The sequence below is a fragment of the Schistocerca cancellata genome, chromosome 10, assembly GCF_023864275.1.
Source record: "Schistocerca cancellata isolate TAMUIC-IGC-003103 chromosome 10, iqSchCanc2.1, whole genome shotgun sequence".
Classification (NCBI taxonomy): Eukaryota; Metazoa; Arthropoda; class Insecta; order Orthoptera; family Acrididae; genus Schistocerca; species Schistocerca cancellata.
This window is the reverse complement of record NC_064635.1, coordinates 188188391-188206876: the sequence shown is the minus strand read 5'-3', so window position 1 is coordinate 188206876 and position 18486 is coordinate 188188391. Positions and strand designations below refer to the sequence as shown.

General features: G+C 44.8%; 1 protein-coding gene across 1 annotated transcript in view; it reads right to left on the bottom strand.

Moving 5' to 3' along the window:
- Nucleotides 1–236: 236 nt before the first annotated feature.
- Nucleotides 237–18486, bottom strand: part of LOC126106235 (uncharacterized) — a 59540-nt gene continuing 41290 nt past the window's right edge. Inside the window, exons 3-4 of the mRNA XM_049912463.1 lie at nt 16418–16759; nt 237–408 (exon numbers count right to left, since the gene is read on the bottom strand). Coding sequence (XP_049768420.1) covers nt 237–408; nt 16418–16759 — 514 coding nt within the window. The remainder of the gene's footprint in view (nt 409–16417; nt 16760–18486) is intronic.

The window sequence follows — 18486 nt, the reverse complement described above, 5'->3', positions numbered from 1 at the left end:
CGTGATCTTGTGTGACGAATTTGTCCAGTATGCACACATGCTGCAGTAACCGTTTTTTTTTCTTTTGTATGTGTTCTCAGCTACTGATTTTTCTAGTGATGACGCATTCTTTCCAACTCATCATTCTGATTTCACACTAGCTTCTGTAAACTATTTTTATTACATAAACTACACGACTAAATGGATACAAGGGCCAGCTGTCGCCCGGATGGCAGTCACACGGTTCGGCGCGCAGCTCAGTCCACGACAGTGGCCTGCCCGTAAGTAACTTTCTTGTCGCGGCGGGGGCGGTCGCGGTGCGCGTCGTCGTCATCGTCGGCACTAGATTCGTCAGGGCGGCCTCCGCGCTCGTCGTCGGAGAAGTCGGCGCCGTGCTCGTCCTCCAGCTCGTCCTCCCAGGCCGCGATTCTGGCGCCGCAGCAGCCGCAACAACAGCCGCAGCAGCAGCAGCAGCCGAAGCAGCAACAGGTCAGCAGGAAGAAGAAGGTGATGAGCAGGCGGCCCCACCGCTTGCTCAGGATGTACGCCGGTAGCACGAACCTGCGCCGACACAGACTGTGCTACGCAGCTGGTTGGTTCAAATGGCTCTGAGCACTATGGGACTTAACTTCTGAGGTCAACCGTCCCCTAGAACTACTTAAACCTAACTAACCTAAGGACATCACACACGTCCATGCCCGAGGCAGGATTCGAACCTGCGACCGTAGCGGTCGCGCGGTTCCAGACTGAACCGCCTAGAACCGCTCGGCCACTTCGGCCGGCACGCAGCTGGTGACGCAGCGAAACACCACAGCAGTCGTCGACAGCTTGGGGATTAGAGATGGGTCGTTCGCGAACTAAGGGGTACAAAGGAACGGTTCACCAAGATAAACGGAGCGAGCGGGGAACGCATTCCAAGGAACGGTGTTTCATAGTTCGGTCGCGGGTTTCTATACTACTGGCCATTAAAATTGCTAAACCAAGAAGAAATGGAGATGATAAACAGGTATTCATCGGACAAATATATTATACTAGAAGTGACATGTGATGACATTTACACGCAATTTCAGTGCACAGATCCTGAGAAATCAGTACCCAGAACAACCACCTCTGGCCGTAATAACAGCCTTCACACGCCTGGGCATTGAGTCAAACAGAGCTTGGATGGCGTGTACAAGTAACTCTGCCCATGCAGCTTAACACGATACCACAGTTCATCAAGAGTAGTGACTGGCGTATGGTGACGAGCCAGTTGCTCGACCACCATTGACCAGACGTTTTCAGTTGGTGAGAGGTCTGGAGAATATGCTGGCCAGGGCAGCAGCCGAATTTTTTCTGTATCCAGAGAGGCCCGTAAACGACCTGCAACATGCGGTCGTGTATTATCCTGCTGAAATGTAGGGTTTCGCAGGCATCGAATGAAGGGTAGTGCCACGCGTCGTAACACATCTGAAATGTAACGTCCACTGTTCAAAGTGCCGTCAATGCTAACAAGAGGTGCACGAGACGTGTAACCAATGGCACACCATACCATCACGCCGGGTGATACGCCAGTACGGCGATGACAAATACACACTTCCAATGTGCGTTCACCGCGATGTCGCCAAACACGGATGCGACCATCATGATGCTGTAAACAGAACCTAGACTAATCCGAAAAAATGACGTTTTGCCACTCGTGCACCCAGGTTCGTCGTTGAGTACACCATCGCAGGCGCTCCTGTGTGTGATGCAGCGTCAAGGGTAACCGCAGCCATAGTCTCTGAGCTGATAGTCCATGGTGCTGCAAACGTCGTTGAACTGTTCGTGCAGATGGTTGTTCTCTTGCAATCGTCCCCATCTGTTGACTCAGGAACCGAGACGTGGCTGCACGATCCGTTACAGCCATGCGGATAAGATGCCTGTCATCTCGACTGCTAGTGATACGAGGCCGTTGGGATCCAGCACGGCGTTCCGTATTACCCTCCTGAACCCACCGATTCCATATTTTGCTAAAAGTCACTGGATTTCGACCAACGCGAGCAGCAATGTCGCGATACGATAAACCGAAATCGCGATAGGCTTCAATCCGACCTTTATCAAAGTCGAAAACGTGATGGTACGCATTTCTCCTCCTTACAGGACGCATCACAACAACGTTTCACCAGGCAACGCCGGTCAACTGCTGTTTGTGTATGAGAAATCGGTTGGAAATTTTCCTCAAGTCAGCACGTTGTAGGTGTCGCCACCGGCGCCAATGCTCTGGAAAGCTAAGCATTTTCATATCACAGCATCTCCTTCCTGTAGGTTGAATTTCGCGTCTGTAGCACATCTTCGTGATGTAGCAATTTTAACGGACAGTAGTGTACTTACAGTTCCCGGGAACGGGAGACGGTCGGTCTCGTTCCTGCAACGCACATCGGCTGGTCTCGCTCCCGCCTGTCTCGGTCTCCCTCAGCCGGACTCGTTATTCTTCGCGCGGCCAGTCGTAGTTCTGCTGCCGACTGCTCATAGGTCAGTATCGAGTTGTTGTTCGTATCGTTCGCTTCGCGTGCGCCATTCTAGATCTGTTTCAGACCGTTTTTGAACTCTTAACTTCTGGTTCTTTTCATGTCCTATTCAGCGTCTAACAACCGGTAATTAAAATGTATTTTATAATTACGTAAATTACATAAAAATTACGTGGTAAGTAATTCATACATCTTTTCAGGTAACAAAACGGTGTATCTGCTCACGTCACTATTTCTATAAACAGCAGAAGAAATACTTGTAAAAAGGGAAGATTTTTTGTTATTACACGTGCAAAGGATGTCGGCACGGCACACACGAGTGGCCATTTTCCGTCTCTTTTTGATCCAAGGTAAAAGAGCGTGTCCATTTTTATGGAAGGCAGACCGACTTACAACAGAATGAAGCCTGCGCTTCGTAATCGAGTCAATGGTGTCACATTTTGTAAAGCAAATATGAGAACTCCTGGAATACTATTTCAGTGGCACAGGGTAGCGCACGAAAAATCGGCCCCGAGTACTAGACTGCTCATTGTCGCTTACCTGTTGTTTCGAAGTTGTTTGCATTAGCTTATTTGTCATTTCTTCACTGCCTAATTATTACATGTTTATCTATTCTGCTCGTAGAGGTCAACAAATCGTGCGTAATTGGCGAGCAGTCTGTACTCGCGGCCGGTTTCTCGTGCGCCACCTTACATTATTTTACTGCGATCAGCCATATAACGCTACTAAATAAATGGCTCTGAGCACTATGGGACTTAACATCTGTGGTCATCAGTCCCCTAGAACTTAGAACTACTAAAACCTAACTAACCTAAGGACATCACACACATCCATGCCCGAGACAGGATTCGAACCTGCGACCGTAGCGGTCACGCGGTTCCAGACTGAAGCGCCTAGAACCGCACGGCCACACCGGCCGGCATAACGCTACAGATGGCTAAACGAGATGTCTTGCAGAATCACGAAAATTACAAGTGCGTGAGAATTCTGATGTGACCAAAAACTCGGTACTCCAGGGCGGAGGCAAGTGCCCTCCATCTTCAGTAACTTATGGTAGTAATTTTCAATTTTTCATAAGAACCATATATCAAGCACAATGAACGGTGAACGAGTAAAAATGAACGGTTCCCAAAAAAAGAGCGATCACCAGTGAACTAGTTCCCAAGGATGAACGAGTCTGCCCATCTCTATTGGGAATGCACCTCCCCACACTTTGCCAAGTGTGGCAAGCAACAGCCCAATGTTGCTCCACACTGAGGCGACGAAAGTCGTGGGAAACCTCCTAGTATCTTGTCGGACCTACTTTTGCCCGGCTTAGTGCCGCAACTCGAGTCAACAGGTCGTTGGAAATCCGCTACAGAAATATAGAGCTACGCTGCGTCTACAGCCGTCCATAATTGCGAAAATGTTGTCGGTGCAGGATTTTATGCAAGAACTGGTGTCTGTAATATGTCCTATAAATGTTCGATGGGATTCATGTCGGTCGATCTGGGTGGCCAAATCTTTCTCTAGAACTGTCCAGAATGTTCTTCAAGCCAACTGCTAACAATTGTGGCCCAGTGGCATGTGGTATTGTCGTCCATAAAAATTCCACTCCTGTTTGGGAACACGAAGTCCATGAATACCTATAAATGGTCTCCAGACAGTTTAAAAGAACCATTTTCAGTCAATGATCGGTTCTGTTGCACCAGAGGTCTCAGCTCATTCATGTAAACACGGCCCAGACCATTATGGAACCACCATCAGCTTGCACAATGCCTTGTTGAAAGCTTGGGTCCATGACTTCGTGGAGTCTGCGCCACAGTAGAACCATACCATCAACTCTTACCAGCTGAAATTGGGACTCATCCGACAAGGCCACGGTTTTTCAGTCGTCTAGGATCCAACCGATGTGGTCACGAGCCGAGAAGAGGGGCTGCAGGCGATGTCCTGCTGTTAGCAAAGGCATTCGCGTTGGTCGTCTGCTGCTGTTGCCGAGTAAAGCAAAATTTCGCCACACTTTCCTAACGGATACGTTCGAAGTGCTCCCAAGATTGATTTCTGCCGTTGTTTCACGCAGTTTTGCTTGTCTGTTAGTACTGACAACTCTACGCATATACCGTTGCTCTCGGTTGTTAAGTGACGGTCGTCGGCCACTGCGTTGCCCGTGGTGAGACATAATGCCTGAAATCTGTCTGAATATCTTTTTCAAAGGTAATGAGCGGCTTCGATACAACCTCCTCTTCAATTTGAACGACAGCACGAAACGAATCTCGATCGTGAACGCTTTACAATTGAAGTATGTCGTTTCACCCCTTGACACTGTGGGTCTCAAAATACTGACTTCCCTAACGATTTCCGAAACGGAATGTCCCATGTGTCTAGGTCCAACTGCCATTCGGCGCGTAAAGCATATAAATTTCCGTCGTGCAGCCATAACCATGTAGGAAACCTTTTCAAATGAGCCACCTGAGTACAAGTGATGGCTTCGTCAATGCACTTCCTTTTATACCTTGTGTACGCCATACTATCGCCACCTCTATGTTAGCATATCGCTATTCAACGACTTTTGTGACCTCGGTGAAAGTCGTCCTTGCTGAATTGCTTCATGGAGCATAGAGCAGCGCCATCTTCATTTACCATATGATGGTAGAATATTCACAGGAGATGTGTAAATCAGTGCAGCCCTCTTTTCACCGGAGCGAATCAAACAGAACACAGGCGAATGCGGTTTCGTAGACAATTCGTCAGTGATCACTACAGTTCGTATGTATCTGTGAACAGGCTTTTGCACTAGTAGAAATACACTCCTGGAAATTGAAATAAGAACACCGTGAATTCATTGTCCCAGGAAGGGGAAACTTTATTGACACATTCCTGGGGTCAGATACATCACATGATCACACTGACAGAACCACAGGCACATAGACACAGGCAACAGAGCATGCACAATGTCGGCACTAGTACAGTGTATATCCACCTTTCGCAGCAATGCAGGCTGCTATTCTCCCATGGAGACGATCGTAGAGATGCTGGATGTAGTCCTGTGGAACGGCTTGCCATGCCATTTCCACCTGGCGCCTCAGTTGGACCAGCGTTCGTGCTGGACGTGCAGACCGCGTGAGACGACGCTTCATCCAGTCCCAAACATGCTCAATGGGGGACAGATCCGGAGATCTTGCTGGCCAGGGTAGTTGACTTACACCTTCTAGAGCACGTTGGGTGGCACGGGATACATGCGGACGTGCATTGTCCTGTTGGAACAGCAAGTTCCCTTGCCGGTCTAGGAATGGTAGAACGATGGGTTCGATGACGATTTGGATGTACCGTGCACTATTCAGTGTCCCCTCGACGATCACCAGTGGTATGCGGCCAGTGTAGGAGATCGCTCCCCACACCATGATGCCGGGTGTTGGCCCTGTGTGCCTCGGTCGTATGCAGTCCTGATTGTGGCGCTCACCTGCACGGCGCCAAACACGCATACGACCATCATTGGCACCAAGGCAGAAGCGACTCTCATCGTCTCATCGCTGAAGACGACACGTCTCCATTCGTCCCTCCATTCACGGCTGTCGCGACACCACTGGAGGCGGGCTACACGATGTTGGGGCGTGAGCGGAAGACGGCGTAACGGTGTGCGGGACCGTAGCCCAGCTTCATGGAGACGGTTGCGAATGGTCCTCGCCGATACTCCAGGAGCAACAGTGTCCCTAATTTGCTGGGAAGTGGCGGTGCGGTCCCCTACGGCACTGCGTAGGATCCTACGGTCTTGGCGTGCATCCGTGCGTCGCTGCGGTCCGGTCCCAGGTCGACGGGCACGTGCACCTTCCGCCGACCACTGGCGACAACATCGATGTACTGTGGAGACCTCACGCCCCACGTGTTGAGCAATTCGGCGGTACGTCCACCCGGCCTCCCGCATGCCCACTATACGCCCTCGCTCAAAGTCCGTCAACTGCACATACGGTTCACGTCCACGCTGTCGCGGCATGCTACCAGTGTTAAAGACTGCGATGGAGCTCCGTATGCCACGGGAAACTGGCTGACACTGACGGCGGCGGTGCACAAATGCTGCGCAGCTAGCGCCATTCGACGGCGAACACCGCGGTTCCTGGTGTGTCCGCTGTGCCGTGCGTGTGATCATTGCTTGTACAGCCCTCTCGCAGTGTCCGGAGCAAGTATGGTGGGTCTGACACACCGGTGTCAATGTGTTCTTTTTTCCATTTCCAGGAGTGTAGTTTATGAACGGGCTCATATTTCTATCTTGCTGGTATGTATCTTTTTCAAAGGTGATGAGCAGCTTCGAAACAACCTCCTCATCAATTCGAATGAAAGTACGAAACGAATCTTGATCGTGAACTCTTTGTAACTGAACTACGTCATTTCAGCACACTGGTAGTCAATGAGATATCGAAAATATGAATATTAGTCATGCACGAACTGATATTTGACACTATACCTTAACTACAACCAATTTAAAATCTAAAATTAGATGAAAATTCAATTGCGTTAACGAAAAACTTCTACCCGTAAGTATCTTGGATCGACATACAGCAGTCAGTCACGCAGCTGGGAATTCTGCAGTCCAGTTGGCATTACGGCACAGTAATATGACACACTGGAGAGAGGAGGATTACATCGGTGTAGTCTCACGCTGATAAAAAATTGATTCTACCAGCCAATTTGAGGACGCTTTTGGAAGGTCTACACTTTTATCAAGTCGTTTACTGGCCCTGACGTGCACTTTCCATAACCACCCTACAACAAAATTAGCTTTCAAAACACATCTAGTTCAACTTCAGTTATTCCAGTCGACACTAAAAAATATAAATCTTTAAACTAATGCAAAAAAAACTTTAATGTGAACAAATGCGAAATTTTATAAGTCGACTCGATTTCCCTGTCGATATTGACAACAGGCGCGTGCCGCCAATCATTAACTGTGCCCCATGTTGCCAAAGATTCGCCATGTTAGTTGTGAGTTGTTCCACAGAGACACAGAGTAACAATGAGAAAAAATAGCATTAGCACTACGTTCGTATAATTGACTTGTATTAGGGATTGAAACGTCGAACTGATACGGTATTAGTGACTGAACTTCTTCAGCCCTCACTGGAAAGTACGAACAGTTCACGCCATTTTGTCGTATTAACAATGAAAAGTTACATATTATAGAAGGAAACTAGGTACTGCTAAGCAATGCAGTGCGATTTGCCTCGGATGAGCGACCTCGAATTTTGTCTAATCTTAAGTCTAAATAGGCCACGATTAACAAAATTTAAGTGATTGTTTCCATTGTATCTTATCTAAGTACATGTAAGTATTTTCGTAATCAGTCAAATATGTTATTCTACCTTCAAAGGCGACATTTCTGCTTTTACTCACCTTGTTTTCGATTAGGTGTTATTCAGTTTCAGATCCCAAAAAAACGCCTAAAATAAAAAATATTATATGTATTGTCACTTATTTAGATGTGTGTAGTATTTAGTCAAACAAGGCCCCGGGAGTAGACAACATTCCATTAGAACTAGTGACGGCCTTGGGAGAGCCAGTCCTGACAAAACTCTACCATCGGGTGAGCAAGATATATGAGACAGGCGAAATACCCTCAGACTTCAAGAAGAATATAATAATTCCAATCCCAAAGAGAGCAAGTGTTGACAGATGTTAAAATTACCGAACTATCAGTTTAATAACTCACAGCTGCAAAATACTAACACGAAATCTTTACAGACGAATGGAAAAACTGGTAGAAGCCGACCTCGGGAAAGATCAGTTTGGATTCCGTAGAAATACTGGAACACGTGAGGCAATACTGACCTTACGACTTATCTTAGAAGAAAGATTAAGGAAAGGCAAAGCTACGTTTCTAGCATTTGTAGACTTAGAGAAAGCTTTTGACAATGTTGACTGGAATATTCTCTTTCAAATTCTAAAGGTGGCAGGGGTAAAATACAGGGAGCGAAAGGCTATTTACAATCTGCACAGAAACCAGATTGCACTTATAAGAGTCGAGGGGCATGAAAGGGAAGCAGTGGTTGGGAAGGGAGTGAGACAGGGTTGTAACCTCTCCCCGGTGTTATTCAATCTGTATATTGAGGAAGCAGTAAAGGAAACAAAAGAAAAATTCGGAGTAGGTATTAAAATCGATGGAGAAGAAATAAAATCTTTGAGGTTCGCTGATGGCATTGTAATTCTATCAAAGACAGCAAAGGACTCGGAAGAGCAGTTGAACGGAATGGACAAAAGCAAAACAAGGATAATGGAATGTAGTCGAATTAAGTTGGGTGATGCTAAGGGAATCAGAGTAGAAAATGAGACACTTAAAGTAGTAAAGGAGTTTTGCTATTTGGGGAGCAAAATAACTGATGGTGGTCGAAGTAGAGAAGATATAAAATGTAGACTGGCAATGGCAAGGAAAGCGTTTCTGAAGAAGAGAAATTTGTTAACATCAAGTATAGATTTAAGTGTCAGGAAGTCGTTTCTGAAAGTATTTGTATGGAGTGTAGCCATGTATGGAAGTGAAACATGGACGATAAATAGTTTGGACAAGAAGAGAATAGACGGTTTAGAAATGTGGTGCTACAGAAGAATACTGAAGATTAGATGGGTAGCTCACATAACTAATGAGGAGGTATTGAATAGGATTGGGGAGAAGAGGAGTTTGTGGCACAACTTGACTAGAAGAAGGGATCGGTTGGTAGGACATGTTCTGAGACATCGATGGATCACCAATTTAGTATTGGAGGGCAGCGTGGAGGGTAAAAATCGTAGAGGGAGACCAAGAGATGAATACACTAAACAGATTCAGTAGGATGTAGGTTGCAGTAAGTACTGGGAGATGAAGAAGCTTGCACAGAATAGAGTAGCATGGAGAGCTGCATCAAACCAGTCTCAGGACTGAAGACCACAACAACAACAACAACAACAACAACAGTATTTAGATGCTACTACACGACAGCAAATTTATAGAAACTGCCTGGCGCAATGAAGACAACCAGTTGTCTTGATTGGGTCGATGATACATGTTTTCATTTTTCAAATATTTCATTAACTGTGAATATTTACTGCTTCTGTGTCTAGTGTACTGAAATGCAAAAGATAAGGTTGAAGGCACACTGAAAATGAAATATTTATTACAATATCTGAGGATTTTACTACACATTTCTTTGTAAAGCCCATTGACAGCTTCCAGGAGTAATGTAGCATTTTTATTGACATCTAGCAGGATTTTCTCTGTCATAGTCACTTTTTTTCTTCTTTCAAATTTGTAATGTTTAGTCTCAGCCTAACATTAAGGCAGTGTCAAAACATATTTTTCTAGCTTTATTTCATAACTCATTGCATATCGTGAATTTAAACATTTGAGGATGTAACATAAGGCAGCTGAATGAATCAGGAGGCATCCATATTCATGTTAATAACATAAAAAGATGTACTGTGCATGCACTAGATTGAAATAGGCTTACCGTTTAGATAGTTAAGTGATCTACATTAAAAGTAGTAGGAAGATAATTATCAATATTTTGACGGACGATTTTTGTGTGCTTCACTTCAATTTAGTTCTTATGGCACAGCGCGTTTTCCGATTCATTGCATCAGTTATATAAAAACTGACATGTTTTGAGCCTTGCTCCCTACTAGACAAATTTGTCGGGCTCCGGCTCACAACCACACTATCAAATTCCAAGCTAACCTAAACCTCGGACTAAACTATACCTCAGGTTGTCGCCGCAACCGGGTTTCTTAGCTTTCACATTCGTTCGCTTCGCCATCTCGCAACCGAGCTGTCACATTCCAACCTAATCACAACTTCGTAATTAGTGACGTATTCTGAAAAAAGAAGTCAAATGACTATGACAGCAGCGAATAGTGGTTTCTATTTCGGCGCTAAAATTTCATTGCCTCTTTTCTCGCCTCTTCTAGTTATGTGAAAGTATCATCCCACTGGCTGCGTGGAACTGACGCGTTGCCAATACATGAGCAGTAAAAACCACCGTGGGTGCCGCTGACCCTGATCTATAATTTACAAGGGGAACGCACCTGCTCGTCATGACCGATTTCCACCTGATTTACAGAAAATATGGGGCTTGACCAGAAATGAAGTAACAGAAGTGGCAGCTCCAGATGGCAAGTGTTTAGAAAAAAAGTAGAATAGTTCGGCGAGTCATGAGCCAATTATGTTAACATAGATTCTAGACAGCCGTTGGCGTAGTGGGGAATGTGCAGAACGGTGGGGTTTTGGTGTCGAATCTCTGTGCGGTAACTTGTTCTTTAATTACAATTTTTACGTTACTAACACTGCAAATAAATCGAAATAATGCTCAATTTATTGTATTTATTAATATTTTCATAAAAAGCGTGGAAAGCAAAATTTGGGATTGCAAATAAACTTCCAAGATGGGATCCAAATTAATGCGTACAGGACTCAGCATTTCGTTAGTTTTATATTGACCTTCGAGCAGTTTTCCGGCAGCTGCACGCGAGCATTAGTGAGTCTTAAGGTCAAAGATGTCATCGGCCGTTGGGGCAACGGTAGAGCTATTGAGCTCATCCACTTGTTAGCTCTTCACCCAGTGATTTTCGGCTGACTTGGATTTTTGGAGGATGTTGCTAGAACGTGGTGACACTTTTGTTCTTCTATAGTCACTGTAAAACAACCGTGTAATAGTAAAAATGCGACGGTTATAACGAGTGCAAGATGCCGAGAATATTACAGCTCCCCTTGTTTTTATTATAAATATCATCCACAGCACTTGTGAATCATCAACTGTAAAATAATAAAAGTATCTAATTTTATCTACGAAGTTCTCATGTACGCCTTAAAAACCATTCCTGGGAATTTATTTGCAATCCCAAGTTTTCCACTGCTTTCCTGTTTCATTCCTATTATGAAAATATGAATAAAACCAACTAAACTCCGCCCGAACACGGCATGAAGGCCCAACGGTACCGACCGGTCACCATGTCATCCTCAGTACAAAGGCGTCAGCACATGCCCCTCCATGTCCGCATCCAGTGACTCAATCAAGTAGCTCCTCAGTTTGCCACAAAAGGGCTGACTGCACCCCACTTGCCAACAGCGTTTGGCAGACCGAATGGTCACCCATGCAAGTGCTAGCCCAGCCCGACACCGCTTAACTTCGGTGCTCTGACAGGAACCGGTGTTACCACTGCGGCAAGGCCGTTGGCACGAAAATATTAATAATTAAAATATATTGAGCATTACTTCAGTTTCTTTGTAGTGTCAGGTAAAAACAAAATTAAATAGTTTCCACATGGGGGCTCGATCCCACAACCCTCTGATTAACGGTATACTCTCTTTCCTCCGTGCCAAACGCAGCGCCCGCATCTCGTGGTCGTGCGGTAGCGTTCTCGCTTCCCAAGCCCGGGTTCCCGGGTTCGATTCCCGGCGGGGTCAGGGATTTTCTCTGCCTCGTGATGGCTGGGTGTTGTGTGCTGTCCTTAGGTTAGTTAGGTTTAAGTAGTTCTAAGTTCTAGGGGACTTATGACCACAGCAGTTGAGTCCCATAGTGCTCAGAGCCATTTGAACCATTTGAACCAAACGCAGCCTAGAAACTAATCTATCTTCAATGGCTTATTGCCTCGTCCGACTTGCGCCAAAAATGCTTCTTTTAGGCTTCCGTACATCCATCCGTAAAAAGTCACCCTTGTAGGATAGCTTGGTTGTCTGTCTTTCCGATTGTTAAAAACTCTTCTTCTCAGCAACAGGAAGACATATCCAGTTGAAATTTATGTACACGATACCTTTACGTTGTAAGACATATAAGCTAGTGAGTAAATACAAACAAAAGATACGGTTATTTATGTCACATCTTTTGATACTCGCAAACTTACTCATCAGTATCTATGGGGTACTTCTTGTTGACCTAGAACCATGAAATTTGGCAAGAAGCAAAGTTTCACAGTACGAGTAACGGAAAAAATTGTAAATTTGTAATTACATCACACGGAAAAACAATTTTCTTTCTTTTATCCATCTATCTGTCTATCCATTTATTAAGACCCATTTTTCTCAGGCGGATAGGAGTATTAAGTTGAAATTTTTCTTAGCTGCTAAGATATACGACCCCTTGGCGGTGTAAAACATGTGAGCTTCTAAGTCAGAGAAATCAAAGGATACGGCCGTTTATGTCACGTATTTTGATACACGCGAACTCAGTCTCCAAAACTTATAGGGTATTTCCAGCTGACATAGAATCACGAAATTTGGTGAGAAATAAGATTTCACAGTGCAAGGAAAGCAAAAAATTTGGAAAATGTAAATTGTAATTATGTCACACAAAAAATATCTTTTTGTCATTAGGACTTACATTGCAATCATCATGCGTCGAAAGCGTAATAGGAAAATGTAAGTTGTAGTCATGTTTTAGTAAGTAAATAGAAAATGGTTTATTAGATCTTCTCTCTCTACATGTGTAAGTTGAAGTCCCCCTTCTTGCTTCTTTTTGTATTTTCGGACTAGTTCCAGGGACTGCTGCAGAGATTCTTGGAATTCCTGGAATCTATATCTTACAAGTATCGATATCTGTAACCGGCAAAATTTGTCGAGATTCTCGATCCCCGGGATCAATGAACGGTAATTTCCAAGAATGATTGCCTATCGAAGTCGTGGTGTCCAAACGACACTTATCGAACGTGCGATTGTAAATCGATCATGCGAGTCTCGTGGTGGGTTTTATGAGTATGTTTACGGTGGTCACTACAGCAACGGCATAAGAAGAGCGTTAAAAAATACTTGTAATAACAAAGGACACGATTTACCTTATTCGTCGTTCGTGTTGTTGTCATGTGAAAATCCATGTGATGTGTACGCTACAGGGACAATTCCCTTTTTCCCATAGCCTGGGTAAACTCTGTCAAATGGCTCTGAGCGCTATGGGACTATGGTCATCAGTCCCCTAGAACTTAGAACTACTTAAACCTAACTAGCCTAAGGACAGCACACAACACCCAGTCATCACGAGGCAGAGAAAATCCCTGACTCCGCCGGGAATCGAACCCGGGAACTCGGGCATGAGAAGCGAGAACGCTACCGCACGACCACGAGCTGCGGACAAACTCTGTCAATATCGCGCAAGAATATCGGCAGTGTCACATGCGTTAACTTTTCCCTGCATACGCAAGTTGTCCTGGACGCCCTTCTCTTTTAATGAAAGACATCGCAGATTGCCATAGCCGCTCAATATTGTGTGTGTGGACACTGTGGTCATCCGAAGACACAAACTCCACAGAGTGGTTCACGAATTCGTGATCGAATCCTTCAGCTTTAAGAGTCTTGTACGACTGAAACCCGTCTTTAATGAATTTAGTACCAGGGAGTATGAAGTGCTTTATCAGACCCACTAAAGCGACCTTGTCTGTGGGCAATACTCTGACAACTAAATACGTCTCTTTCTTTTCCACCGAATACCCAAATGAGAACGATCTCACTTTTTGAAGGTCGTTCTCTATGGTTCTTACGTCTAGCTATATGATATTCGTCAACTTCCACAACTTTACTTTCTCCACCAATTGGTACACTGTCGTTTGTCACTACCACATAAGACTTCTCGGCAAAACCCGAAATAGTGGTGGTGGTGGTGGTGGTGGTGGTGGTGGTTAGTGTTTAACGTCCCGTCGAAACGAGGTCATTAGAGACGGAGCGCAAGCTCGGGTTAGGGAAGGATTGGGAAGGAAATCGGCCGTGCCCTTTCAAAGGAACCATCCCGGCATTTGCCTGAAACGATTTAGGGAAATCACGGAAAACCTAAATCAGGATGGCCGGAGACGGGATTGAACCGTCGTCCTCCCGAAAGCGAGTCCAGTGTGCTAACCACTGCGCCACATCGTTCGGTCTCCCGAAATAGTCACACACGGTATTTGCAGGTAACTCAGTTTCTGATGCTGTTGCTTGCAACGTGTAGTCTTGAATCCAGTACGGTAGAAGAATTACGCTGGTATGGATGGATAACTTGGAAGAGTCGAATCACGTATTCTTCCTGATACTCGTTCGTTTTCCGCACTGTCCGCAATGAAATTGTAACGGTATGTCAGCATCGAAACTCTTACGAAGTTTTACACACTTCGCAGCACCACAATTAACACAGTCCCTCCTTTCGTCATCCGGTAGAACTCCACATTTTGCAGCAAAAAGTCAATTTTCTACGGTGGATATGCAGGGAATGAGATTTGTCCATGTGAGAGAATCCGCCGAAGAAACTTCAGGAACACCAGACATCACACTCACTATCCACAGAAATCGTCTGCGTTTCCCAAGCAAGTCACAAATAATTCGGGGAGAACAGAGCAAGTAAATGAACGGCGGGAAACAGAAAAAAATGTCGATCACAAATAATTGATCATAGCACTCGCCACGAAACTCGCATGATCGATTTACAATCGCACTTTCGATATGTGTCATTTGGACCCCGCCACTTCGATGGGCAATCATTCTTGGAAATTACCGAATGAACTATCTACACAAGTCATTCACTTTCCACAGCTCCCTCAGCACGCGAGTCGTACCCTCACTTGGCCAGTTTTTTTTTTTTTCTAAACACTTGGGCATTTTAAGCTCCCGCTTCTGTCCATCTTATTTCTGGTCAAGCCCTGCATGCACCATATTTTTGGACGATATCAGCGAAGACGACAAGGTGGCGAATACCTTGAGCGGCAGCTCGCGGACACCCGCATGAGAAGTTTAGCTTAAGTTGGCGGGTAGCATTCATCTCACGGCAGATGAGGAGAACACTACGTCATAATGACGTAACGCTACGCCATCGTGACGTAATAACCTAAATCGACTAAATGAGTACGTGTATCGATCTTTGCAGTTGTACCGATAGCGTCAAAACTAAATGTAAATACATGTGTACAAACGCAGTGGCAGGAGTTGTGTGATATGCTCATCCCAGCTGAATGAATTGTTAAATGTAATCCCTACAATTTGCGATGTTATTGTGTATTTCATGAACATAATTAACGTCTGAGCGAAGGAACCATAACGAAATAAAAAAAAAGTTTGTCATTCTTTTTAAATACGATAAATCATGTGGAGAAGAGAAGTTTGTGGCACAACTTGACTAGAAGAAGGGATCGGTTGGTAGGACATGTGTTGAGGCATCAAGGAATCACCAATTTAGTATTGGAGGGGAGCGTGGAGGGTAAAAATCGTAGAGGGAGACCAAGAGATGAAAACACTAAGCAGATTCAGAAGGATGTAGGTTGCAGTAGGTACTGGGAGATGAAGAAGCTTGCACAGGATAGAGTAGCACGGAGAGCTGCATAAACCAGTCTCAGGACTGAAGACCACAACAGATAAATCGTGTGGACAAAAAAGTGAAGTAACTAATTATTAAGCTGCAATCCAAAGAATGTGGGATGTTATTGTGTGTTTCGTGAACGTAACGAATATCTGAATGAAGGAATCATAACCATAACGAAAGTTAAAAAGTGTCTAGTCATGTTTTCAATCCGATTAATATTGAATAAATCATGTGGATAAAAACGCGAAATAGGAAGAAATTAAAGTGTTTCGTATTTTTATAAAATCCAATGAATTGTACATAATTCATGTGGGCAGAAACGTTAAACTGAGAATTTGAGGTGGTTTTGAAAATAATTACGAAGGTTGCTAGAAACATTAAGCCATATAGTTCCATTTAATTTTGCCTTCGTGTTGTAAATCATACTATCTTCATGGATCTGCTCGAAAGTTCTCTCATCTCCGTTAGAGTCCATGTTCAGAACGACGTACACGCTAGCAACACCGGACAGTAGGACAATGAAAGCACATAAACAAATAACAATGCAGATTCAAGACGCACACAATAGTCGGTATATACAGAATGCACACAACAGACGATAGGACAACTCGTGAAACTCACTATGACGCGTGTCTACGTCACTATGACGCAGGGCTCTCCTCACCTAGCGTGAGATGAATGCTACCGTAAGTTGGCACCCACCTTTCCCCGGCGGTCTCTGCTATCTGGACTCCCAGGTTGCCGTAGCGGTCGTAGATCCTCCTGCGGTCGGGATGTCCCAGGACGCTGTAGGCGCGCCTCGCCTGGTGGTACCTCTCCACGGCCTGCGGGTCGTGATGGTGCCTGCGGGGGTGGAGGATGCCCATCTGGTGCCGGTACGCCCTCTGGATCTCCTCTGACGAAGCGCCCCTCGCTACGCCCAGCGAGTCGTACAAGGAGGTCCCGATGCGTTGGCTCGTGCGCTGACGAGCTGTCCGCTGACGAGACATACGGTAGGGTCCGCGCTGCTTCACGCCAGCGATACGCATCTCGCTCGCCTCATCTCTGTCAGAACGCGGATCCGTTTGTTTGTTGTCGCAGCGCGACAGTTGAACGCTACCATAGAGTAAATATCTCTGGAGAGAGCATTCACACGCGCAGAACAAATTTTGTGTTGTCAACATACATTGCCGGCCTGGTCACCTGTTCTCGGGACGTCGTGTGTTTGTCCGTATAGCGCCCTGTATATTTCGAATGTCACTACATCCCTAGTACAGACGGATTCTTTTCGTACGTGTCGTGGATTATTTACATATGTTGCGCAGACATTTGATACCGGGAATAAACCGGCTATGTAACTTTTAAGGGCAAGTAATATTGCATTCTGCTTCTTTGCGATAGGTGTCACAGTTCGTCCGCAGCTTGTGGTCGTGCGGTAGCGTTCTCGCTTCCCACGCCCGGGTTCCCGGTTTCGATTCCCGGCGGGGTCAGGGATTTTCTCTGCCTCGTGATGACTGGGTGTTGTGTGATGTCCTTAGGTTAGTTAGGTTTAAGTAGTTCTAAGTTCTAGGGGACTGATGACCATACGTGTTAAGTCCCACAGTGCTCAGAGCCATTTGAACCATTTTGTCACAGTTCAGATGCACTCGATTTTTGGTAGTTTTCGGTATGATACGGCACTTTATAGTATTACAGAGCCTGACGTACATTTTCGCAGTGATAGTCTTGCAAAACGACTTGACAGTACGCTAGTACTTTTGCAAGTGTCCGAAAAGCACCGAATTTGCCACACATTAGCGATTATATCCCTGGTAATTCGTCCTTTTTTCTGCTATTTCTGCGTATTTATTTTCTCGTTTTTGCGACCTAAAGCACAATTTTTCTTACTGGTGACGCTTTTAAGTGTTTATTTAACGCATTTTACGTACTTTCTCCCAGTTTATTAAATAAATAGTAGACTGACTAAGAAGGGGGGAAAAGAGGATCGGAGAATAAATGTACTGTAAAGCAAATACAGTTGGTCATGTAACAGTCAACCCATATAATACCATTAAGAGAAGTGGAAAGTGACACAAATGAAAGAGTTTGGGGACATGTTTACTAATATTTTACGCTTCTTAATCAAATGGTGAAGAAAATAAATGGAAGGCAAAATACACCAAAGAAGATGAATGTGTACTTCGATTAGCTACACTGCTGTGTTTTTTTATTTGATTTGTGCAGAAAATGTATTTAAGCTGAATGCAGATGATGATTATTAGTGTTTTGGGGCGCATAACAACGAGGTTATCAGCGCCCGTTCCCAAAAGTTCAATTCAGAGCCGAATTGTGAGAGAATTGGTATTGTTCAAATTGCAAGATGGGACACAGCACATCAAAACAGGGAGATGAAACTAAAAATAAAATAGGAGTAGAAACAGGTAAAAATAATTAACGGTGGCTGAGTGACCACTTACAAATAATGGGTGACCAAACCACTGGACAGCACATTAAGACTTCAATCCCAATATTTTAGTAAGAAGGCCAGACATCACACAAAAACATAAAACTCTAGCGACACTCGCCTCGCAGGAATTGGTAGTACGTGCTGTGGAAAATTGAAAATAGTTGGTATGCATCTAACTTCAGCCACACACGTCCAAATTTTTCTCTGTCTAAACATTCCTCTTCAAAGAGTTTTGAACATACTTTGGAATATTTTGTGGGGACAAAATTACTCCTCCTTATTTTCTGGAGCAACATCTTATCTCGTTGTTCATCCTTCGAGAAACTAAAATAGAAATCACACATAA